Source organism: Mus musculus, chromosome 8 (genome assembly GCF_000001635.26).
Source record: "Mus musculus strain C57BL/6J chromosome 8, GRCm38.p6 C57BL/6J".
Classification (NCBI taxonomy): domain Eukaryota; kingdom Metazoa; phylum Chordata; class Mammalia; order Rodentia; family Muridae; genus Mus; species Mus musculus.
In genome coordinates, this window is record NC_000074.6 from 43,640,281 (window position 1) to 43,666,544 (window position 26,264).

The window sequence follows — 26,264 nt, forward strand, 5'->3', positions numbered from 1 at the left end:
CCTAAGACCTCTGGTGAGTGGAACACAGCGCCAGCCCCAATCCAGTCACAGGGAACCTGAGACTGCGGTACATAGGGAAGCAGACTGCCCGGGCCTGACCCGGGACAAAAGCCCCTTCCACTCCACTCCAGCCCAGGGCTTCCTGGCCAGCGGAGTTGCCTGACACCCGCAAGAACCCACACAGGATTCCCCACAGGATCCTAAGACCTCTAGTGAGTGGAACACAACTTCTGCCAGGAGTCCGGTTCGAACACCAGATATCTGGGTACCTTCCCTGCAAGAAGAGAGCTTTCCTGCAGAGAATACTCTACCCACTGAAACCAAGGAGAGTGCTACCCTCCCAGGTCTGCTTATAGAGGCTAACAGAGTCACCTGAAGTACAAGCTCTTAACAGAGACAACTATAACAGCTAGCTTCAGAGATTACCAGATGGCGAAAGGCAAACGTAAGAATCCTACTAACAGATCAAGACCACTCACCATCATCAGAACACAGCACTCCCACCCCACCTAGTCCTGGGCACCCCAACACAACCGAAAATCTAGACCCAGATTTAAAAGCATTTTTCATGATGATGATAGAGGACATCAAGAAGGACTTTCATAAGTCACTTAAAGAATTACAGGAGAGCACTGCTAAAGAGTTACAGGCCCTTAAAGAAAAGCAGGAAAACGCAGCCAAACAGGTAGAAGTCCTTAAAGAAAAACAGGAAAACACATCCAAACAGGTAATGGAAATGAACAAAACCATACTAGAACTAAAAAGGGAAGTAGACACAGTAAAAAAAACCCAAAGCGAGGCAACGCTGGAGATAGAAACCCTAGGAAAGAGATCTGGAACCATAGATGCGAGCATCAGCAACAGAATACAAGAAATGGAAGAGAGAATCTCAGGTGCAGAAGATTACATAGAGAACATCGACACAACAGTCAAAGAAAATACAAAATGCAAAAGGATCCTAACTCAAAACATCCAGGAAATCCAGGACACAATGAGAAGACCAAACATACGCGTAATAGGAGTGGATGAAAATGAAGATTTTCAACTCAAAGGACCAACAAACATCTTCAACAAAATAATAGAAGAAAACTTCCCAAACATAAAGAAAGAGATGCCCATGATCATACAAGAAGCCTACAGAACTCCAAATAGACTGGACCAGAAAAGAAATTCCTCCCGACACATAATAATCAGAACAACAAATGCACTAAATAAAGATAGAATATTAAAAGCAGTAAGGGAGAAAGGTCAAGTAACATATAAAGGAAGGCCTATCAGAATTACACCAGACTTTTCACCAGAGACTATGAAAGCCAGAAGAGCCTGGACAGATGTTATACAGACACTAAGAGAACACAAATGCCAGCCCAGGCTACTATACCCGGCCAAACTCTCAATTACCATAGATGGAGAAACCAAAGTATTCCACGACAAAACCAAATTCACACAATATCTTTCCACGAATCCAGCCCTTCAAAGGATAATAACAGAAAAGAAGCAATACAAGGACAGAAATCACGCCCTAGAACAAACAAGAAAGTAATCCCTCAACAAACCATAAAGAAGACAGCCACAAGAACAGAATGCCAACTCTAATAACAAAAATAAAAGGAAGTAACAATTACTTTTCCTTAATATCTCTTAATATCAATGGACTCAATTCCCCAATAAAAAGACATAGACTAACAGACTGGCTACACAAACAGGACCCAACATTCTGCTGCTTACAGGAAACCCATCTCAGGGAAAAAGACAGACACTACCTCAGAGTGAAAGGCTGGAAAACAATTTTCCAAGCAAATGGTCTGAAGAAACAGGCTGGAGTAGCCATTCTAATATCGGATAAAATCGACTTCCAACCCAAAGTTATCAAAAAAGAAAAGAAGGGACACTTCATACTCATCAAAGGTAAAATCCTCCAAGAGGAACTCTCAATTCTGAATATCTACGCTGCAAATGCAAGGGCAGCCACATTCATTAAAGACATTTTAGTAAAGCTCAAAGCACACATTGCACCTCACACAATAATAGTGGGAGACTTCAACATACCACTTTCATCAAGGGACAGATCGTGGAAACAGAACCTAAACAGGGACACAGTGAAACTAACAGAAGTTATGAAACAAATGGACCTAACAGATATCTACAGAACATTTTATCCTAAAACAAAAGGATATACCTTCTTCTCAGCACCTCACGGGACCTTCTCCAAAATTGACCATATAATTGGTCACAAAACAGGCCTCAACAGATACAAAAATATTGAAATTGTCCCATGTATCCTATCAGAACACCATGGCCTAAGACTGATCTTCAGTAACAACATAAATAATGGAAAGCCAACATTCACGTGGAAACTGAACAACACTCTTCTCAATGATACCTTGGTCAAGGAAGGAATAAAGAAAGAAATTAAAGACTTTTTAGAGTTTAATGAAAATGAAGCCACAACGTACCCAAACCTTTGGGACACAATGAAAGCATTTCTAAGAGGGAAACTCTGAGTGCCTCCAAGAAGAAACGGGAGAGAGCACATACTAGCAGCTTGACAACACATCTAAAAGCTCTAGAAAAAAAGGAAGCAAATTCACCTAAGAGGAGTAGACGGCAGGAAATAATCAAACTCAGGGGTGAAATCAACCAAGTGGAAACAAGAAGAACTATTCAAAGAATTAACCAAATGAGGAGTTGGTTCTTTGAGAAAATCAACAAGATAGATAAACCCTTAGCTAGACTTACTAGAGGGCACAGGGACAAAATCCTAATTAACAAAATCAGAAATGAAAAGGGAGACATAACAACAGATCCTGAAGAAATCCAAAACACCATCAGATCCTTCTACAAAAGGTTATACTCAACAAAACTGGAAAACCTCGATGAAATGGACAAATTTCTGGATAGATACCAGGTACCAAAGTTGAGTCAGGATCAAGTTGACCATCTAAACAGTCCCATATCACCTAAAGAAATAGAAGCAGTTATTAATAGTCTCCCAGCCAAAAAAAGCCCAGGACCAGACGGGTTTAGTGCAGAGTTCTATCAGACCTTCAAAGAAGATCTAATTCCAGTTCTGCACAAACTATTTCACAAAATAGAAGTAGAAGGTACTCTACCCAACTCATTTTATGAAGCCACTATTACTCTGATACCTAAACCACAGAAAGATTCAACAAAGATAGAGAACTTCAGACCAATTTCTCTTATGAATATTGATGCAAAAATCCTCAATAAAATTCTTGCTAACCGAATCCAAGAACATATTAAAGCAACCATCCATCCTGACCAAGTAGGTTTTATTCCAGGAATCCAGGGATCGTTTAATATACGAAAATCCATCAATGTAATCCATTATATAAACAAACTCAAAGACAAAAACCACATGATCATCTCGTTAGATGCAGAAAAAGCATTTGACAGATTCAACACCCATTCATGATAAAAGTTTTGGAAAGATCAGGAATTCAAGGCCCATACCTAAACATGATAAAAGCAATCTACAGCAAACCAGTAGCCAACATCAAAGTAAATGGAGAGAAGCTGGAAGCAATCCCAATAAAAACAGGGACTAGACAAGGCTGCCAACTTTCTCCCTACCTTTTCAACATAGTACTTGAAGCATTAGCCAGAGCAATTCGACAACAAAAGGAGATCAAGGGGATACAAATTGGAAAAGAGGAAGTCAAAATATCACTTTTTGCAGATGATATGATAGTATATATAAGTGACCCTAAAAATTCTACCAGAGAACTCCTAAACCTGATAAACAGCTTCGGTGAAGTAGCTGGATATAAAATAAACTCAAACAAGTCAATGGCCTTTCTCTATACAAAGAATAAACAGGCTGAGAAAGAAATTAGTGAAACAACACCCTTCTCAATAGTCACAAATAATATAAAATATCTTGGCGTGACTCTAACTAAGGAAGTGAAAGATCTGTATGATAAAAACTTCAAGTCCCTGAAGAAAGAAATTAAAAAGATCACAGAAGGTGGAAAGATCTTCCATGCTCATGGATTGGCAGGATCAACATTGTAAAAATGGCTATCTTGCCAAAAGCAATCTACAGATTCAATGCAATCCCCATCAAAATTCCAACTCAATTCTTCAATGAATTAGAAGGAGAAATTTGCAAATTCATCTGGAATAACAAAAAACCTAGGATAGCAAAAAGTCTTCTCAAGGATAAAAGAACCTCTGGTGGAATCACCATGCCTGACCTAAAGCTTTACTACAGAGCAATTGTGATAAAAACTGCATGGTACTGGTATAGAAACAGACAAGTAGACCAATGGAATAGAATTGAAGACCCAGAAATGAACCCACACACCTATGGTCACTTGATCTTCGACAAGGGAGCTAAAACCATCCAGTGGAAGAAAGACAGCATTTTCAACAATTGGTGCTGGCACAACTGGTTGTTATCATGTAGAAGAATGCGAATCGATCCATACTTATCTCCTTGTACTAAGGTCAAATCTAAGTGGATCAAAGAACTTCACATAAAACCAGAGACACTGAAACTTATAGAGGAGAAAGTGGGGAAAAGCCTTGAAGATATGGGCACAGGGGAAAAATTCCTGAACAGAACAGCAATGGCATGTGCTGTAAGATCGAGAATTGACAAATGGGACCTAATGAAACTCCAAAGTTTCTGCAAGGCAAAAGACACCATCAATAAGACAAAAAGACCACCAACAGATTGGGAAAGGATCTTTACCTATCCTAAATCAGATAGGGGACTAATATCCAACATATATAAAGAACTCAAGAAGGTGGACTTCAGAAAATCAAATAACCCCATTAAAAAATGGGGCTCAGAACTGAACAAAGAATTCTCACCTGAGGAATACCGAATGGCAGAGAAGCACTTGAAAAAATGTTCAACATCCTTAATCATCAGGGAAATGCAAATCAAAACAACCCTGAGATTCCACCTCACACCAGTCAGAATGGCTAAGATCAAAAATTCAGGTGACAGCAGATGCTGGCGAGGATGTGGAGAAAGAGGAACACTCCTCCATTGTTGGTGGGAGTGCAGGCTTGTACAACCACTCTGGAAATCAGTCTGGCGGTTCCTCAGAAAACTGGACATAGTACTACCGGAGGATCCAGCAATACCTCTCCTGGGCATATATCCAGAAGATGCCCCAACTGGTAAGAAGGACACATGCTCCACTATGTTCATAGCAGCCTTATTTATAATAGCCAGAAGCTGGAAAGAACCCAGATGCCCCTCAACAGAGGAATGGATACAGAAAATGTGGTACATCTACACAATGGAGTACTACTCAGCTATTAAAAAGAATGAATTTATGAAATTCCTAGCCAAATGGATGGACCTGGAGGGCATCATCCTGAGTGAGGTAACACATTCACAAAGAAACTCACACAATATGTATTCACTGATAAGTGGATATTAGCCCCAAACCTAGGATACCCAAGATATAAGATATAATTTGCTAAACACATGAAACTCAAGGAGAATGAAGACTGAAGTGTGGACACTATGCCCCTCCTTAGATTTGGGAACAAAACACCCATGGAAGGAGTTACAGAGACGGAGTTTGGAGCTGAGATGAAAGGATGGACCATGTAGAGACTGCCATAGCCAGGGATCCACCCCATAATCAGCATCCAAACGCTGACACCATTGCATACACTAGCAAGATTTTATTGAAAGGACGCAGATGTAGCTGTCTCTTGTGAGACTATGCCGGGGCCCAGCAAACACAGAAGTGGATGCTCACAGTCAGCTAATGGATGGATCGCAGGGCTCCCAATGGAGGAGCTAGAGAAAGTAGCCAAGGAGCTAAAGGGATCTGCAACCCTATAGGTGGAACAACATTATGAGCTAACCAGTACCCCGGAGCTCTTGACTCTAGCTGCATATATATCAAAAGATGGCCTAGTCGGCCATCACTGGAAAGAGAGGCCCATTGGACTTGCAAACTTTATATGCCCCAGTACAGGGGAATACCAGGGCCAAAAAGGGGGAGTGGGTGGGCAGGGGAGTGGGGGTGGGTGGATATGGGGGACTTTTGGTATAGCATTGGAAATGTAAATGAGTTAAATACCTAATAAAAAATGGAAAAAAAAAAAGAATATCAGTAAAAAAAAAAAAAAAAAAAAAAAAAAAAAGAAATAACCCCTTTCTTCCTATCAGATCACCATGGATTAAAGCTGGACTTCAGCAACAACATACCAATAGAACACATATATATTCATAGAAACTGAACGGCTCACCATGTAGCAATCACTGGGGCAGGGAGGAAACAAATAACGAAGACACAACATAACCAAACTTAAGGGACACAATGAAAGCAGTGGTAAGAGGAAAAATCATAGCACTAAGGACATTCATAAAGAAACGGGAGAATACTAACACTAACGAATCAAAAGTATACCTGAAAACTCTAAAAATAGAAGCAAACACACCCAAGAGGTCAGTAGATGTAGTTATAATCTGGACTGAAATCAATCAGAAACAATGAGAACACTACGAAGAATTAACAAAACCCAGGGCTGATTCCTTGAGAAATCAACAAGATAGGGAAAGCCTTAGTGAAAATAACTGAACAGTAAAATGACCGTTCCCAAATTAATAAAATCGGAATTTAAAAGGGACACAAAACAAAGTATACAGAGGAAGTTCAAGAATCATTAGGTGTTATTTCAAAAGCCTGTATTCCACAAAATTGGAAAATCTAAGTAGTCTTTAACAGGATACCAAACAATAAAGCCCAGTGCCAGATGGTTTCAGTACCAAATTCTATCAGACATTTTAAGAAGAGATAATACCAATACTCCTCAAACTATTCTACAAAAGAGAAACAGAAGGAACATTGACATAATCAATTTATGAGGACACAGTCATCTTGATACCTAATACACACAAAGATTCAACAACAAAAAAGTACTTCAGACTGATTTCGCTTATGAACATTGATGCAAAGTACTAAATAAAATACTTTCACCCTAATCTATCTAATAACACATCAAAGACATCATCCACCATTATCATGTAGGCTCCATTCCAGATTGCAGGGGTAGTTCAATATATAAGAATATATAAATGTAGTCAACCATGTAAATAAAAACCCAACCAAACAAACAAGCAAAACACGATCATCTTATTAGGAGCCAAAAGGGCCTTTGATAAAATCCAACAGCCCTTCATATTTAAAGTCTTAGAGAGATTAGAAACACATGGGTTACATACCAAAACAGAGTAAAGGCAATATACAGCAAGGCAGTAGCTAATATCAAAATAAATGAAGAGAAACTTAAAGCCATTCCACTAAAATCAGGGACAGGACAAGGAAGTCCAGTCTCTCCCTATCCAATATAGTACTTCAAGTTCTAGCAAGAGCAAAAGACAACAAAAGGTGATGAAGGGAATATAAATTGGAAATGAAGAAGACAATGTATCACATTTTGCATATGATATGATATGACAGTATATGTAAATGATTCCTAAAATTCTACTAGAGTAGAATATTACAGGTGATAAACACCTTCATCCATGTGGCTGGATATAAAATTAACACAAAGAAACCAGTAGCCCTCGTTGTACAAGTGATAAACAGCCTGTGAAATCGGTTAGGGAGGTAATACCATGAAAAAGAGCCACAAAAATATAAAATATTCTATGTAACTCTAGACAAGCAAATGAAAAATCTATAGGACAAGAAATTCAAGTCTCTGAAGAAAAAAATGGAGAAGATATGTGTAGTTCAATCAATTTAAATATTAAAACCACAAGAAGCCTGAGACTGGACAGGGAAAAAACAGGCAGAGCTAAGGTTTTCAGAGATAGGGACAGAGGAGAAGGAAGGAAAATGGAGGAAGAACAGGACGATCTAGATTCCCGGTGGCTTTAAATAGTCACAGGTAGCTATGAATATCATATAAGGGATGGATAATTATAGAACAATTTGTTTTATCTAGGTGGGCAGTTTATAATCTTATCAGTTGGCTCTGAGATTATTGTGTGGGCATGTGTGAATTGAGAATTTATTGATATATAAATGTGACTAATCAATTATAAGCTTCTAGAGTTTTAAATTACTGGGTTAAGCAGATCTGAGACAAGTAGCCAAAGGGGGTAGATGGCTGAGAAGTTACTAGCACCCCTGAGGCAAGCAAACCAGAGCTGGGAAGACCACTATAGGTCATGGCTGGGGATAGCCTAGAGGCAGAGGCCATGAGACTGCTGGAGCAGTGAGCAGCTGGGTATAGAGTGGGATGGTGTCACTTTTAAAATATTTCCTACCACAGATATCAAATGATGCAAAGTTTCCCATGCACATGGATCAACTTGATAAATAGTGTGAAAATGGTTATTTTATCAAAACCAATGTACAGATTTAATTGATTTCCCTTCAAAATTCCAACACAATACTTTACAGGGCCTGAAAAAAATCTTTCATTTTCATATGAAAACAAACATTCAAACCAGGAAAGCTAAAGCACCCCTGAACAATAAAAGAACCTGTGGAGGTATCCCCATCACTGACTTCAACATTTACTACAGGAAAATAGTAGGAAAAACTGCATGATTTTGATATAGAAACAGACAGGTTGATAAACAGAATCTAATTAAGGGCACTGACATCAATCCACAGACCTATTGACACTTGATTTTTTGTCAAGGAAGCCAAAACTGTCCAATGGGAAACAGAGTACATGCTCAACAAATGTTCCTGGTCTAAATCTAATAGGACAGGTCATGGGCATAACCTTGAGGTCATCAGTACAGGAGACAGTTTGCTGAACAAGCACAGTGTCTCAGGCATTACAGGTCCCAAAATCAACCTGAGCAGGGGCTCTATCCAAGCTTGTTCCTTCCCTCTATGCCTGTGGATCCTGTGCCACTAAACGGACAGCTGTTTCTGGCCTCTGTGAGAAAGGATGTGCCTAGTCCCACAGTGACTTGATATGTGTGGGTAGTGGACACCCAGAGACTGGCTTCCCATTCTCTAAACAGAAAGGGAAGGGGTATATGTAATATTACTTACATGTGGGAGTAATGTCAGGGGAGGAGGGCTGATAGTGGGTTGTAAAGGGAATAAATAAATAATCTAATTAAAAACAGATCAAAAAATACATACATGGACTTCATGACACTGAAAAGCTTCTGTAAGTCAAACGATACCATCAATAGTACCAGATGAGAGTCTACCGATTTGGAAAAGGTCTTGAATTACCCTATGGCAGACAGAGGGTTAAACTCTAAAATATTCAAAGAACTGGAGAAGTTAAGACAAAGAATCCAAATAATCCAATTAAAAAATGGAGTACAGACCTGAAACTGAAAACTCTCCTCAGAGAAATCTTGAATGGCTGAGAAGCACTGGCTGCTCCCATTCTTCCCATGAAAAAGCAGAATGAAAAGGGGGAAGGGCTTTCAGGCTTAGAGACACCAAATGCCAAGAAACACATACGGATGCTCATGGGTTGGACCCATGTTTATTGAAGACTGACACCAATTCTATGAGTAACAGGTCAAAACTGAAGAAATGAAGTTCTGACTGTATAGGACTTTCTTTAACTTGTTGGTGAATGCTTTTGACTCTAAAGCAAATAGAGGGTGCAGAACATCTGACCTGGGATTTCACACAAACACATGGGTGAGCATGTGTACATGTGCACATGGACACACACACACACACACACACAAACATTGACAGAAACAGAGAGGGGGGAGAGAGAGAGAGACAGAGAGAGAGAGAAACAGAGAGAGAGAGAGAGAGAGAGAGAGAGAGAGAGAGAGAGAGAGAGAGGGAGATTGAAATATCCACACATTAATACCTGAAGGAAGTTTTTTTTTTTTTTCTTCTGCGGCAAAAGCTTTATTGCTTACATCTTCAGGAGCAAGAGAGCAAGAGAGCAAGAGCCAGAGCAAGAGAGCAAGAGAGCTTTATTGCTTACATCTTCAGGAGCAAGAGAGCAAGAGCAAGAGCAAGAGCAAGAGCAAAAGCAAGAGCCAGAGCAAGAGAGCAAGAGAGCAAGAGAGCAAGAGCCTGAAGGAAGTTTTTTAGGATACATTTTATTATTATTATTATTTTGTTTTGTTTTTTAGCGTGGCATCTTCTTCAGATTTTGCAAGTCTGAAAATCAGAGATCCTGTTTTTTTCTAGTGAGATTTTTATCACCAGATTTTGAGTCTGGCAGCGATTATTTTAGGATTTTTTCTTTAATTCACGAATGCCATACAAAGCAATAAAGCCAAGCACATACATAATTATAAAAGCTAGGAAGTACATACTCCAATTGGAAGGAGATAAAGGCACTGGAGGTGGTCCACTGTCTATACTACCTCCATGGCCACGTAGTTGACAGTCCGGTGGTTCCCATGTGTTATTACAATGGCAGTGGTCTTTATTGTTGCAGACTCCTTGCATATGGCATAACTGTGGTGTACAGTTTCTTACCAGAACAGACTTGCTGACACACTTTCTGTGAACACATAAATAGTCTGGACCACAAGTTGTGCCATCGCTCACTGCTCCAACGTCATCTATGGTGATCCCAAAATGATAGTCCGTAGTCCAGCAGGTGACATTACTGAAGTGAGTATAATGCACTGTCTCATGGTTTCTCCTTTGGGGAAGTTGTATCACATTCTCACACTGAATTCGCCCACAGAGTACATCAGCAAGGTTGCATCTTCTATACATAGAGCTATCATTGCCACAGTTTCCAAAGCGGTCACCCCGTCTGTTCATTTCCATGTAGCAAATTTCATCTGCGCTTCTACTTCCATTGCCAAAAATCTTCCGACACTGCTCATCACGTTGATGACATTCCATTTTATAGCAATATCCCTCACCACTGCAAGGGATTCCGTCTGCTTTATACACATCTCCTGGACACTCAGCGGAAGTTCCATTGCACCACTCTGGAAGGTCACACTCATTTTTCTCTTCTCTACACACAGTGCCTGTTTTAAGGAACTGGCAATTTTTGCAACAAAGTCCAAAAGCACATTGAGCACCAGGTTTGAGAACACAGTCGCTGCTACAGCAAGGATCTTGTAAACAGGATTCAGTGCTCCCACAATCACACTCCTCTCCTTCTTCAACCAAGTTATTGCCACACATGGTTGGCATCAGGTTTATTGTTTTTAGTGCATCTGGAATATCATACAAGCAACTTCTTTTGGTAACAACTGAAAACATTTCTTCATAACTACAGTTACTGAATTTTGGAGAATTCGATTTATATGGGGCCATTATGCAGCTACTTAGCCCACATGTACATGAACTTCCATCATGCATCATGCCCAAGTTATGACCCATCTCATGTGCTATGATGAATGCCATATCTGATAACGAATCAGAAAGAAAACTGTTAACTGCACAGTTTAGAGTTAAACAAACTGTACCTACATTAGCTAACCCTAAATATGTACCATAACTACGTCTGACAAAAAGGTGTATGATATCATGTCTAACACGATTGCCAATCGCATTTATCTTCCAATTACAGAATGCACCTAGAACCTTTCTTATTTCTTGTTCTACATTGATAAGATTATTTTGACTCCAAACTTCAAGTTTGGTCAAAACCACATCAGTCTGTATTTGAAGATAATAACCATTTATTCCATTGACTACTTGCAACATATCTTGAATACAAGTCGTGGTATTGTTATTTCTATGAACATAGCGGTTATGATCTATTACTACAAAATAATCAATAAACCTGTGATGCGTCCACCAATTCTCATAGGGAATTTGCAAAAGAGTGGAGGCATTGCTTTCTTGAAGCTTCATTTGTTGTGCTATTTCCTCCTCTGATAACCCACATCTCATGGGAGATGGTTCGGACTCCCCATTGTCCATTTTGTAAGCCAGATGTTCAAATGTTGACGTTGTGCTCTTGGGCATGATTTCATAAGTTGTGCCATTTATTTCTAGTGTGCCTTGCAAACTTCCAAAACAGGTATTGACAATGACCAGGGACTCTGGGTCTTCATCCACATAGCCATGGTAGTAGCAGTCGTTCTGCACAAAAGGCTGTTCTTCAAGGAGATCACCTTGGTCACTATAAGTGAATAATAAGAAGTTTCTGGATATCAAGTTTTTCTTGGGTTTCATAGTGATTATGTGCCTCTGCCCTTCAATGTTCAGGCTATAGGACAGCCAACCTGGTGAAATATTATTTCCTCTAGTGACAGTGACCCTCAAGGGTGTCACTACTTCTGGAAGGCTACTGTACTTAGCATGTCCAATTGATGACCATGCAGAGAAGAAGAACATCGTCCACAGGCAGAACTTAAGGAACATGTTCCTTTTATGGACCAGGGCCTTAGCCCCACTCATTATATCCTATTAGAGAGCCAAGGAGGAGCTTGAGAAGTCCTTGTTGTCCCAGTCCTCACTTTGTGTGGTTGCAGGTAGCACTGATGTCTTCTGATACGGTTGAGTCATAAGGTGGTAGGACTAAAAGAAACAGGCAAATAAAGGCAAACATAGCTATTGGTAAATCATGGTCAAGTTAAATTAGATGGCATAACTGCAGAGAATGGGTTAAAATCAATTAGTCACTGTTACAAGATGTTTCAAAAATCTGCTTCCATTTTTCCAAAGATATGATTGTATACACTTTGGCCTTATGCTGAACAACCAACTGGTCTATGGGTTGAATTTGGAAATGAGATTTATTCACACTGGAGACAATATGTCACTAGGAGTCATTTTATTGTAATATTCATTAAGTGAACTCATAGCTATAGATATTCTCCTAGGTCATATGACTTATTTAGTCTAAACAAATATTAGAAATATGGGTTCCATATCATGACTTAAATTCAATCTAAACAAACTGGTGAGCTTCCCATTTTTTTTTCTTTTTTTTTTTTACTATTGAAACCATGAGCAACTTATAGGCAGTCCATTACTACAGCTTGTAATAGGTATTTGATTTTATGGGTAAGATTATTGTCATCTTTACTCTGGAAGCAAATAGGGAATTTTTAGATATATATGAAAAGTTGCCTAAATGTCAAAGTCCCAAGTTTACTACCATCTCGTAATACGGTATCTATATTATTTTTCCATAAATATGTGGTATCCTCATCAATATTGTTTTAGCTTTACGTGTACCTTTGTACTTATAGCATTAGCAATATCCCGTAGTGATTGACAACGTCCTTGGCAAACAATTCAAAAAGAAGTAATCCATTCTAGGTACTGGAGATAATTTTAGGCAGCTTAATTTGAGGCATAGTCTTTCTCTTTGTAATCAACTTGAATTAAAAATATATGTATATATAAATAAAAATATATAACACACACACACACACACACACACACACACACACATACACACATATTATATATAGTCTCTCTATGCCCTTGCTTCTATAGTTGTATATTTTACTATCAGTTATCCCTCATCATATATTTCTGCCTTATGCAGTCCTCCCATCATCCATGACTGTTAGTCATCCTGCTATAACTTTCTCTATATATATATTCCTGGGACTATCTTCCTCTTCTCCCTCATTCCTTACTAGACAGATAACCTCTTCGTGTATGATAAATGATACATAGATAGACAATTACCAAAAATGGTAACATTCACTTCTAAGAGAAATATGCAATGTTTGTCTTACCTTCCTCAGGATGATTGTTTCTAGCTCCATCAACTTGGAAGCAAATTACATGTTTCTTAATAGTTGAATGATACTCCACTGTATAAATGTACTACATTTCATTATCTCATTATCAAGGATGTTCTTCTGGGCTCTTTGCCATTTTTGACTGTTATGAATAGGGACTCTGCGAACATGGATGAGTAATTATTCCTCCAGTGAAGTGTTCAGTCCTTTGATTATATGTTCAAGGTTCAGACAGATATATCTTGGAGTAAATCTCTTTTCCTATGTTTGAGGAATCACCATTCTGATTTCCTTATTAGTTGCACTAGTTTATACTCCTACAAGAACTAAGTAATTGTTCCTGTGACCTCACTGCTCTCAGTATGTGCTATTTTTAATTTTGTTAGTTTTGTCCATTGTGACTGGAATAAAATGAAATTTGAAAGCATTCCAAAATTTTCTGTTGAAAGTGGGGTATATCTGGAAGCTTAGTTCATAAAGATATTCTTCCTTGAGACTTACTCCACTTTCTCTTCCTTCTCTTCCTCCTCCTCTTCCTCCTTCTACTCTTACTTCTTCATTTTTGTTACTATTTATCTCCTTATTTGTTTGTTCCTTTTTGTTCTTTTGAGACAGTTTCTATGTTCTGTCTTGTCTGTCATAACCCTCACTGTGTAGACCAGGTTGGCCTGAAACTCAGAGATCTGCCTGCCTCTGCCTCCCCAGTTCCAGAAATAAAGGCATGTGCCATAGTTCCCCGATGATCCTTCCTTCTGCCCTATGCCCCTGTTTGGATTTCCAACTCTTGCTTATTTAGATGTTATAACACTTTGTTTCTAAACAGCACATAATTGACCTTGTGTTTTCATTCTTTGATAATTTTCTATAATGGTATCATTAGGTAGAACAAATGGACTGTATTACTAAATAGAATGAATCCATTGCCTGGACAATGCAGAGTCTAGAACCTCTACAACATGATGCCCTCATTGTCAAACTTCCTCTCATATTGCTAAGGAATGACAAACTTTAGGATGCTTCTTCAGTGTGATGGTTTCTCAAGTAGTAGAACATTGTGCTCTCTGTTATCTACCGTCTTAGTCAGGGTTTCTATTCCTGCACAAACTTCATGACCAAGATGCAAGTTTTGGAGGAAAGGATTTATTCAGCTTACATTTCCACATTTCTGCTCATCACCAAAGGAAGTCAGGCCTGGGACTCAAGCAGGTCAGGGAGCAGGAGCTGATGCAGAGGTCATGGAGGGATGTTACTTACTGGCTTGCTTCCCCTGTCTTTCTCAGCTTGCTTTCTTATAGAATCCAGGACTACCAGTTCAGGGAAAGCACCACCCACAATGGACCCTCCCACCCTTGATCACTAATTGAGAAAATGCCTAACAGCTGGATCTCATGGAGGGAAGCATTTTGTCAAGGGAGACTCCTTTCTCTGTGATAACTTCAGCTTCTGTCAAGTTGACACACAAAAACGGCCAGTACAATTGTACCCCTGGTCAACTTGACACACAAGCATACCACTAATAAGCTCAACACTTACTCTCTTATTCAACCCCAAGTTCTAAATAACTTTAAAATTTTCACAGTCTTTACATATTACATTTTCAATTCCTTTAAAATATCTAATCTGTCTTAAAAATCAAAGTCTTTTTTTAGTACAATGTCTCTTAACTCTGGGCTCCACTAAAATACTTTCTTTCTTCAAGAGGGAAAGATATCAGGGCACAGTCACAATCAAAAGCAAAATAAAAGTCTAACTGTCCAATGTCTGGCAACCACTCACAATCTTCTGGGGTCCTCCATGGGCTTGGGTCACTTCTCCAATTCTGTCCATTGTAGCACACCCCTTGTCTTCTAGGCTCCAACAGCTTGTAATTCACTGCTCCAGCTGTTCTTGACCGTCATCTCATGGTACTACCATCTCCAAAACACTGCTATCTTTTGCTGCAACTAGGCTTCACCAATTGCCTCTCATAGACTCTCTTCGTGGTGCCAAGCCTCAAATCCTTTGCATGACACCTTCGGCCCTGGGCCATCAATTGCAACTGAGAGTGCACCTTCACCATTGGCCTTCGATGTCTTCTCACTGCACCAAGCCTCAGTTGCTCTACATGACCCCTTCATGCTTTCAAAACCAGTACCATGTGGGTGACTAACTCTTACACATTACCAAGTCCAGCTGCAGCACAAGGTACAAACTTGGCTATCTCTGGAAAACAGCCTCTTTGTGCTCTTAGAAAACACTTCCCAAATTTCACCTCCATGATGCTGGTCTCTTCTTAATCACCACTAATTTCTTAGCTCCAGCTAACCAGCATCAATAGCCCCTGTATTGCAAAGGTTCCACTTTAGTAGTTCTGGTATCTTGTTAATCACAGCTGATTCTTCAGCCCCAGCTAACCAAAACCACTGTATCTTCACAATCAAAACATCAACAGCCCTGATAAGAGTCTTTAATCTTCCCTCTGAAATTTCACAAGCCAGGCCTCCATCTTCTGCACTGTTCTCAACATTATCTTCCAGGCTCCTACAGAACATTCCACAGAGCTCTTAATATCCTAATGGCTCTTGTAGCTCAAAGTTCCAAAGTCCTTTCGCAGTCCTCCCCAAATCACAGTCAGGTTATCACAGGAATACTCCATTATGCTGGTAACATTTTGTCTCAGTCAGGGTTTCTATTTCTTGCACAAAACATCATGACCAAGAAGCAAGAAAGAGAAAAAAGAGTTTATTCAGCCTATACTTTCCACATTGCTATTCATTTCCAAAGGAAGTCAGAACAGGATCTCAGGCAGATTGGAAGCAGGAGATGATGCAGAGGCCATGGAGGGATATTACTTACTGGCTTGCTTTGCTGGCTTGCTCAGCTTCTTTTTTTTTTCCATTTTTATTAGGGATTTAGCTGATTTACATTTCCAATGCTATACCAAAAGTCCCCCATACCCACCCACTCCCAATCCCCTACCCACCCACTCCCCATTTTTGGCCCTGGCGTTCCCCTGTACTGGGGCATATAAAGTTTGCTTGTCCAATGGGCCGCTCTTTGGCCATCTTTTGATACATATGCAGCTAGAGTCAAGAGCTCCGGGGTACTGGTTAGTTCACAATGTTGTTCCACCTATAGGGTTGCAGATCCCTTTAGCTCCTTGGGTACTTTCTCTAGCTCCTTCATTGGGAGCCCTATGATCCATCCATTAGCTGACTGTGAGCATCCACTTCTGTGTTTGCTAGGCCCCAGCATAGTCTCACAAGAGAAAGCTACATCTGGGTCCTTTCAATAAAATCTTGCTTGTGTATGCAATGGTGTCAGCATTTGGATGCTGATTATGGGGTGGATCCCTGGATATGGCAGTCTCTACATGGTCCATCCTTTCATCTCAGCTCTAAACTTTGTCTCTGTAACTCCTTCCATGGGTGTTTTGTTCCCAATTCTAAGGAGGGGCATAGTGTCCACACTTCAGTCTTCATTCTTCTTGAGTTTCATGTGTTTAGCAAATTGTATCTTATATCTTGGGTATCCTAGGTTTGGGGCTAATATCCACTTATCAGTGAGTACATATTGTGTGAGGTCCTTTGTGAATGTGTTACCTCACTCAGGATGATGCCCTCCAGGTCCATCCATTTGGATAGGAATTTCATAAATTCATTCTTTTTAATAGCTGAGTAGTACTCCATTGTGTAGATGTACCACATTTTCTGTATCCATTCCTCTGTTGAGGGGCATCTGGGTTCTTTCCAGCTTCTGGCTATTATAAATAAGGCTGCTATGAACATAGTGGAGCATGTGTCCTTCTTACCAGTTGGGGCATCTTCTGGATATATGCCCAGGAGAGGTATTGCTGGATCTTCCAGTAGTACTATGTCCAATTTTCTGAGGAACCGCCAGACTGATTTTCAGAGTGGTTGTACAAGCCTGCAATCCCTCCAATAATGGAGGAGTGTTCCTTTTTCTCCACATCCACGCCAGCATCTGCTGTCACCTGAATTTTTGATCTTAGCCATTCTGACAGGTATGAGGTGGAATCTCAGGGTTGTTTTGATTTGCATTTCCCTGATGATTAAGGATGTTGAACATTTTTTCATGTGCTTCTCAGCCATTAGGTATTCCTCAGGTGAGAATTCTTTGTTCAGTTCTGAGCCCCATTTTTTAATGGGGATATTTGATTTTCTGAAGTCCACCTTCTTGATTTCTTTATATATGTTGAATATTAGTCCCCTATCTGATTTAGGATAGGTAAAGATCCTTTCCCAATCTGTTGGTGGTCTTTTTGTCTTATTGACGGTGTCTTTTGCCTTGCAGAAACTTTGGAATTTCATTAGGTCACATTTGTCAATTCTCGATCTTACAGTACAAGCCATTGCTGTTCTGTTCAGGAATTTTTCCCTTGTGCCCATATCTTCAAGGCTTTTCCCCACTTTCTCCTCTATAAGTTTCCGTGTCTCTGGTTTTATGTGAAGTTCATTGATCCACTTAGACTTGACCTTAGTACAAGGAGATAAGTATGGATCGATTCGCATTCTTCTACACGATAACAACCAGTTGTGCCAGCACCAATTGTTGAAAATGCTGTCTTTCTTCCACTGGATGGTTTTAGCTCCCTTGTCGAAGATCAAGTGACCATAGGTGTGTGGGTTCATGTCTTCAATTCTATTCCATTGGTCTACTTGTCTGTCTCTATACCAGTACCATGCATTTTTTATCACAATTGCTCTGTAGTAAAGCTTTAGGTCAGGCATGGTGATTCCACCAGAGGTTCTTTTATCCTTGAGAAGACTTTTTGCTATCCTAGGTTTTTTGTTATTCCAGATGAATTTGCAAATTTCTTCTTCTAATTCATTGAAGAATTGAGTTGGAATTTTGATGGGGATTGCATTGAATCTGTAGATTGCTTTTGGCAAGATAGCCATTTTTACAATGTTGATCCTGCCAATCCATGAGCATGGAAGATCTTTCCACCTTCTGTGATCTTTTTAATTTCTTTCTTCAGGGACTTGAAGTTTTTATCATACAGATCTTTCACTTCCTTAGTTAGAGTCACGCCAAGATATTTTATATTATTTGTGACTATTGAGAAGGGTGTTGTTTCACTAATTTCTTTCTCAGCCTGTTTATTCTTTGTATAGAGAAAGGCCATTGACTTGTTTGAGTTTATTTTATATCCAGCTACTTCACCGAAGCTGTTTATCAGGTTTAGGAGTTCTCTGGTAGAATTTTAGGGTCACTTATATATACTATCATATCATCTGCAAAAAGTGATATTTTGACTTCCTCTTTTCCAATTTGTATCCCCTTGATCTCCTTTTGTTGTCGAATTGCTCTGGCTAATACTTCAAGTACTATGTTGAAAAGGTAGGGAGAAAGTTGGCAGCCTTGTCTAGTCCCTGATTTTAGTGGGATTGCTTCCAGCTTCTCTCCATTTACTTTGATGTTGCCTACTGGTTTGCTGTAGATTGCTTTTATCATGTTTAGGTATGGGCCTTGAATTCCTGATCTTTCCAAAACTTTTATCATGAATGGGTGTTGGATCTTGTCAAATGCTTTTTCTGCATCTAATGAGATGATCATGTGGTTTTTGTCTTTGAGTTTGTTCATATAATGGATTACATTGATGGATTTTCGTATATTAAACCATCCCTGCATCCCTGGAATAAAACCTACTTGGTCAGGATGGATGATTGCTTTAATGTGTTCTTGGATTCGGTTAGCGAGAATTTTATTGAGGATTTTTGCATCGATATTCATAAGAGAAATTGGTCTGAAGTTTTCTATCTTTGTTGGGTCTTTCTGTGGTTTAGGTATCAGAGTAATAGTGGCTTCATAGAATGAGTTGTGTGAGTACCTTTTACTTCTATTTTGTGAAATAGTTTGTGCAGAACTGGAATTAGATCTTCTTTGAAGGTCTGATAGAACTCTGCACTAAACCCGTCTGGTCCTGGGCTTTTTTTGGCTGGGAGACTATTAATAACTGCTTCTATTTCTTTAGGTGATATGGGACTGTTTAGATGGTCAACTTGATCCTGATTCAACTTTGCTACCTGGTATCTATCCAGAAATTTGTCCATTTCGTCCAGGTTTTCCAGTTTTGTTGAGTATAGCCTTTTGTAGAAGGATCTGATGGTGTTTTGGATTTCTTCAGGATCTATTGTTATGTCTCCCTTTTCATTTCTGATTTTGTTAATTAGGATTTTGTCCCTGTGCCCTTTAGTGAGTCTAGCTAAGGGTTTATCTATCTTGTTGATTTTCTCAAAGAACCAACTCCTCGTTTGATTAATTCTTTGAATAGTTCTTCTTGTTTCCACTTGGTTGATTTCACCCCTTGAGTTTGATTATTTCCTGCCTTCTACTCCTCTTAGGTGAATTTGCTTCCTTTTTTTCTAGAGCTTTTAGATGTGTTGTCAAGCTGCTAGTATGTGCTGTCTCCCGTTTCTTCTTGGAGGCACTCAGAGCTATGAGTTTCCCTCTTAGAAATGCTTTCATTGTGTCCCATAGGTTTGGGTATGTTGTTGTTTCGTTTTCATTAAACTCTAAAAAGTCTTTAATTTCTTTCTTTATTCCTTCCTTGACCAAGGTATTATTGAGAAGAGTGTTATTCAGTTTCCACGTGAATGTTGGCTTTCCATTATTTATGTTGTTATTGAAGATCAGTCTTAGGCCATGGTGTTCTGATAGGATACATGGGACAATTTCAATATTTTTGTATCTGTTGAGGCCTGTTTTGTGACCAATTATATGGTCAATTTTGGAGAAGGTCCCGTGAGGTGCTGAGAAGAAGGTATATCCTTTTGTTTTAGGATAAAATGTTCTGTAGATATCTGTCAGGTCCATTTGTTTCATAACTTCTGTTAGTTTCACTGTGTCCCTGTTTAGTTTCTGTTTCAACGATCTGTCCATTGATGAAAGTGGTGTGTTGAAGTCTCCCACTATTATTGTGTGTGGTTCAATGTGTGCTTTGTGCTTTACTAAAGTGTCTTTAATAAATGTGGCTGCCCTTGCATTTGGAGCATAGATATTCAGAATTGTGAGTTCCTCTTGGAGGATTTTACCTTTGATGAGTATGAAGTGTCCCTCCTTGTCTTTTTTGATAACTTTGGGTTGGAAATCAATTTTATCCGATATTAAAATGGCTACTCCAGCTTGTTTCTTTCGACCATTTGCTTGGAAAATTGTTTTCCAGCCTTTCACTCTGAGGTAGTGTCTTTCTTTTTCTCTGAGATGGGTTTCCTGTAAGCAGCAGAATGTTGGGTCCTGTTTGTTTAGCCAGTCTGTTAGTCTATGTCTTTTTATTGGGGAGTTGAGACCATTGATATTAAGAGATATTAAGGAAAAGTAATTGTTGCTTCCTGTTATTTTTTTGTTAAAGTTGGCATTCTGTTCTTGTGGCTGTCTTCTTTTAGTTTTGTTGAGGGATTATCTTCTTGTTTTTTCTAGAGCGTGGTTCCCGTCCTTGTATTGGTTTTTTTTTGTTATTATCCTTTGAAGGGCTGCATTCGTGGAGAGATAATGGGTGAATTCAGTTTTGTTGTGGAATACTTTGGTTTCTCCATCTATGGTAATTGAGAGTTTGGCTGGGTATAGTAGTCTGGGCTGGACTTTGTCTTCTCTTAGTGTCTGTATAACATCTGTCCAGGCTCTTCTGGCTTTCATAGTCTCTGGTGAAAAATCTGGTGTAATTCTGATAGGCTTGCCTTTATATGTTACTTGACCTTTTTCCCTTACTGCTTTTAGTATTCTATCTTTATTTAGTGCATTTGATGTTCTGATTATTATGTGTCGGGAGGAATTTCTTTTCTGGTCCAGTCTATTTGGAGTTCTGTAGGCTTCTTGTATGTTCATGGGCATCTCTTTCTTTAGATTTGGGAAGTTTTCTTCAATAATTTTGTTGAAGATGTTTGCTGGTCCTTTGAGTTGAAAATCTTCATTCTCATCCACTCCTATTATCAGTAGGTTTGGTCTTCTCATTGTGTCCTGGATTTCCTGGATGTTTTGAGTTAGGATCTTTTTGCATTTTCCATTTTCTTTGATTGTTGTGCCGATGTTCTCTATGGAATCTTCTGTACCCGAGATTCTCTCTTCCATCTCTTGTATTCTGTTGCTGATGCTCAAATCTATGGTTCCAGATTTCTTTCCTAGGGTTTCTATCTCCAGCGTTGCCTCACTTTGGGTTTTCTTTATTGTGTCTACTTCCCTTATTAGGTCTAGTATGGTTTTGTTCATTTCTATCACCTGTTTGGATGTGTTTTCCTGTTTTTCTATAAGGACTTCTACCTGTTTGGCTGTGTTTTCCTGTTTTTCTTTAAAGACTTGTAACTCTTTAGCAGTGTTCTCCTGTATTTCTTTAAGTGAGTTATTAAATTCCTTCTTTATGTCCTCTACCATCATCATGAGAAATGCTTTTAAATCCAGGTCTACCTTTTCAGGTGTGTTAGGATGCCCTGGACTGGGCGAAGTGGGAGTGCTGCGTTCTGATGATGGTGAGTGGTCTTGGTTCCTCTTAATAGGATTCTTACGTTTACCTTTCACCATCTGGCAATCTCTGGAGTTAGTTGTTATAGTTGTCTTTGTTTAGAGATTGTTCCTCTGTTGATTTTGTTACCCTCTATCAGCAGACGTGGGAGACTAGCTCTCTCCTCTGAGTTTCAGTGGTCAGAGCAGTCTCTGCAGGCAAGCTCTCCTCTTTCAGGGAAGGTGCACAGTTATCTGGTGTTTGGACCTCCTCCTGGCTGAAGATGAAGGCCCAAAACAGGATCTTTCCCAGAAGCTGTGTTGCTTTGGCCAGGAAGGTGGCCGGTTGTCTGGAGCCAAAGATGGTGCCGCCTCAGAAGCTCTCTGGCTCTCTCCTGTCCCAGAAACGGCTGACCTCTGTATTCCACACTGTCACCCGTGCAGCCTGCCCTCCGCAGAGTCCCGGAGCCAAGGAGGCTCCCGCCGGGGGCCTGAGGCACAAACCTCTTGGGCTGGCGGACCCCTGTGCACTCACAGGAAGGTGGTCGGTTGTCTGCAGCCGAAGATGGCGCCGCCTCAGAAGCTCCTCAGCTTCTTTTAGAACCTAATACTACCATCCCAGGGATGGCAGCACCCACAATCGGCCCTCCCCTCTTGGTCACTAATTAAGAAAATGTCTTACAGCTGGATCTCATGGAGGCATTTCCTCAAGGGAGGTTCCTTTCTCTGTGATAACACCATCTTGGGTCAAGTTGACATATAAAACCAGCCAGTACGTGTCCCATTGTACTTGTGCAAAGTTCACTCCATTTAAATGAACTGTGAGTTATTTCATACAATATGTGGTGGTTGGAATAGGAATGGACCCCATAGACTCATCTGTTTGACTGCTTGACATGTTGGGATTGGCACTATTAGGAGGCGTGGCCTTATTAAGTGATGTGACTGTGTTGGAGGAATTGTGTCAATGGGGAGAGGGAATTGGAGCACTTTGAGGTCTCAGATACTCAAGCTAGACCTACTGTTGCTTTCACTTTTACTGCCTGTGGATCAAGATATAGAATGCTCAGCTTCTCTAGCACCATGTTTATTTGCACAGTGCAGTATTTCCTACCATTAAATTAATAGACTAAACCTCTGAAGTTGTAAGTCAGCCCCAATGAAATGGTTTCCTTCATTGTGTTTCCTATCCACCTGCTGTGGTCATGGTGTTTCTTCACAACAATAGAAACTGTAACAAAGGGAGCATGCAAAAACCAAAACCAAACCAACAAACCAAACAAACAAACAAAAACTACTTTAACAGTGAAAGTTGTACAGGATAAAACATCAATTTTTATCATCATTCATTCAGCGATTGATTGGATACTAATCTGTTTCAAATGTCTGGTTACTGTCAATAGAGTAGCAAATGTGGTTTAGTAAGTACCTCTTTAGTAAGATGCAGAGTTCTATGGCTACCTACCCAAGAGTTCTATAGCTGGATACTCTGGTTGATTGAGTCTTAGCTTTTTGCTGAACCTCCACATTTTCTCATATAGGAACTGCATTGATTTGTATTTTCTCTTACGTAGATTAGTATGGCTGAGACCTAGGTTATGTTTTGAGAAAACGTTTATTTCATCTTATAAACCCACACCACAGCACATTACAAGGTGAAGTCAGTGCAGGTACTAAGGTGCAACAGAAAGCTTGAAGCAGGAACTTAGGTAGAAATTATAAAGGAGTACAGACCACCAGATTGCTGATTTCAACAGCATAAAGTACTATAGGGTATAGGCCTACAAATCCTGATATGACGCTGAGCAAATGAGCTGGGCCTTCCACATTCCATGTCTATGAAGGTGAAAATCTTTTGTACAGCAAAGAATACTATAATTCAAACAAAAATCATTATAAAACTGGATAAAACTCTTTACCAATTGTAAATCTGATAGAGGGTCATTACATAGAATATCCAAACAACTACAAAGAAACAAACCCAGAAAAGGCCAAAACCAAACACAAACACTGAACATCAGGACAACAAGTAACCTAATTATAATCATGGAATAGAATGAAAGAGTTCTCATGAGGTAGAATAAAATGGTTGTACAACATTTAAAAGGTTAAAGCTCTGAAGACCACAGGACATCCAAATGGCAACTATTTTGAGATATTGTATTACTCAAGCCAGAATGGGCAAGGTCAATAAAACAAATGACAGCAAGTGCTAAAGAGGATATAATTAAAGAATAATGTTCATTCATTACTTATATGCACACTGGCTGATAGCCACTGTTTAAATCAGTATGAAGGTTTCTCAAAAAGCTGGAATGATTGACCACAAGATCCAACTCTACCATACCAGAGCATCTATCCAAAGTACTTATCTTTCAACGGAGGTACCAGTTTATCCATGTTCACTGAAGTTCTAGTTTTTGTCACCAGAAATCTAAAACAACATAGATGTCCCTCACCTGATAAGTAGATGATGAAAATATGAAATATTTCTGTATGTCATACTGCTCAACTCTTAAGAAAAATGTAATATGAAATTTGCAGGTATGTAGTTAGGACTAGAGACAATTATCCTGATGGTAGTGATCCAGAAATAAAACTGTTGCATGATTTTTTTTTTCTGTAGGTGGTAGCCCTTCAACCTGTCTGCTTCATTTAGACTATCCACATAATTTAGGAAGCTAGTTAGGTGCCAGAGAGAAGGAGGGAATCTTCCAAGATTCAGAAATCGAGCACAGTGTTATAAAGACATAAAGAGAAATTTAGAAGAGAGGGGTGAACTGGAGAACTGATGGGAGGACAATATCTACGGGGTGATATCAGGAGGGATAACTAATCCTAAAAGCCTTTTGAAAATCTGTATAGAATCTAAGTATAGAAGCTTTCTAAATTTGTATTTATATAAACAGAATTTAAATGGAGTTACTCTATGGTAAGGAATCCAATGCCTGAAATTATCATTATATACTACAGAATTAAACACCCAGCACCATAAGTAAATTATTTATTTTTTTGAATTGTTGTCTAAAAGGGTTCCATCGACAATCCTAATCTTATATTGACAGCTAATAGGTTATCCTTCACAACATTTTGGTAGAATACTATTTCTGAACATACCACATACTTACACAAAGACACAGGGAAAATGAATTGTTGTCCAACTAGAATCTTCTCTCCTATTGACTAGTGTTCATAGGGTTTGCAGTGACTCTGAATGCTGCTGCAGAAGAAAAGTAGCCATTAGTCCCACAAATTACTAACCCTGTTAGCTACAATAGACTGCTGGCACAGTACAGCCACTAGTGCATTAGGACTCCCAATGTTATGGGTAGAACCAACCAATTTTTATTGTCTGTAAGGCCCTTTCTATAAGAAGAAACTCATACCTGACATGGCTAAAGTGGTTAAGAACCTGATACTAGGTCAACTATGCATCTTGAGGAAGCCCTACAAGAAACATTCTGCTACATGAACATAGCAATAAAATGACTCCTGGCCATTTGCTATGCCCACAGATCACTGTATCACTGGTTTCTCATCACAGCAGCTTCTTATAGCAACTAACAGTGAGACCCACTACTGGACAGCATGCAGAGAGTCAGAGACTTTGGAGTACTCAATCCTAAATGGTATTTCTGTGTTACACTTGTACCGTCAGTGTCTTGGGATGTATGCAGAGGAAGAGGAAAGAAGATTATAAGAGCCAGATGTAGCAAAGACTCCAAGGAAACAACATATTCTAGACACAGCTAGGCCGATGTACACATGAATTTATAGAGTTGTAGATACCATACCCTAATTTTGCATACTTTCAAAGCAAACAAAATCCCTGAGTGGATAACGGGAAATGAGGACAATGTGTGTGTTAGGGTTTTATTGCTGTGAAGAGACACCATGGCTACAGGAACTCTTATAAGGAAAACTTTTAATTGTTACAGTCTTACAGATTTAGAGGTTTAGTCCATTATTATCATGGCAAAAGCCATAGAGACATTCTGAATGGCAGACAACAAGAAGAAAGAGACTGGGCCTAGCTTGAGCATTTGAAACCTCAAGCCACCCCCCTGCACCAGTGACATACTTCCTCTAACAAGGCCATATCTACACCAATGAGTTCATATCTCCTAATAATGTCCCTCTCTGGTGAACAAGCAATCAGACATATGAGTCTATGTGGACTATTCCTATTCAAAACAACACT

At 39.5% G+C, this 26,264-nt stretch overlaps 2 protein-coding genes across 3 annotated transcripts in view; both read right to left on the bottom strand.

The window, feature by feature from the left end:
• Adam34l (a disintegrin and metallopeptidase domain 34 like) overlaps positions 1 to 26,264 on the bottom strand; it is a 78,536-nt gene that overhangs the window by 15,392 nt on the left and 36,880 nt on the right. The gene's annotated exons all lie outside the window — the stretch shown is intronic.
• Positions 10,029 to 25,280, bottom strand: Adam34 (a disintegrin and metallopeptidase domain 34). 2 transcript variants are annotated; one of them, NM_145745.3, is made up of 2 exons: positions 25,192 to 25,280; positions 10,029 to 12,446 (listed from the first exon to the last, which is right to left on the bottom strand). In NM_145745.3, the coding sequence occupies exon 2, from the start codon at positions 12,324 to 12,326 to the stop codon at positions 10,182 to 10,184; it is 2,145 nt and encodes a 714-aa protein (NP_665688.2). In that variant the 5' UTR covers positions 12,327 to 12,446; positions 25,192 to 25,280; the 3' UTR covers positions 10,029 to 10,181. The 2 variants fall into 2 exon arrangements, with proteins under 2 accessions (NP_665688.2, XP_006509503.1); XM_006509440.3 differs by lacking the exon at positions 25,192 to 25,280 and adding an exon at positions 13,622 to 13,680 and having other exon boundaries at positions 10,146 to 12,446.

What these genes read in the sequence shown, in the direction of transcription:
- Adam34 (NM_145745.3), bottom strand. Translation starts at nt 12,326, where the DNA reads ATGAGTGGGGCTAAGGCCCTGGTCCATAAAAGGAACATGTTCCTTAAG.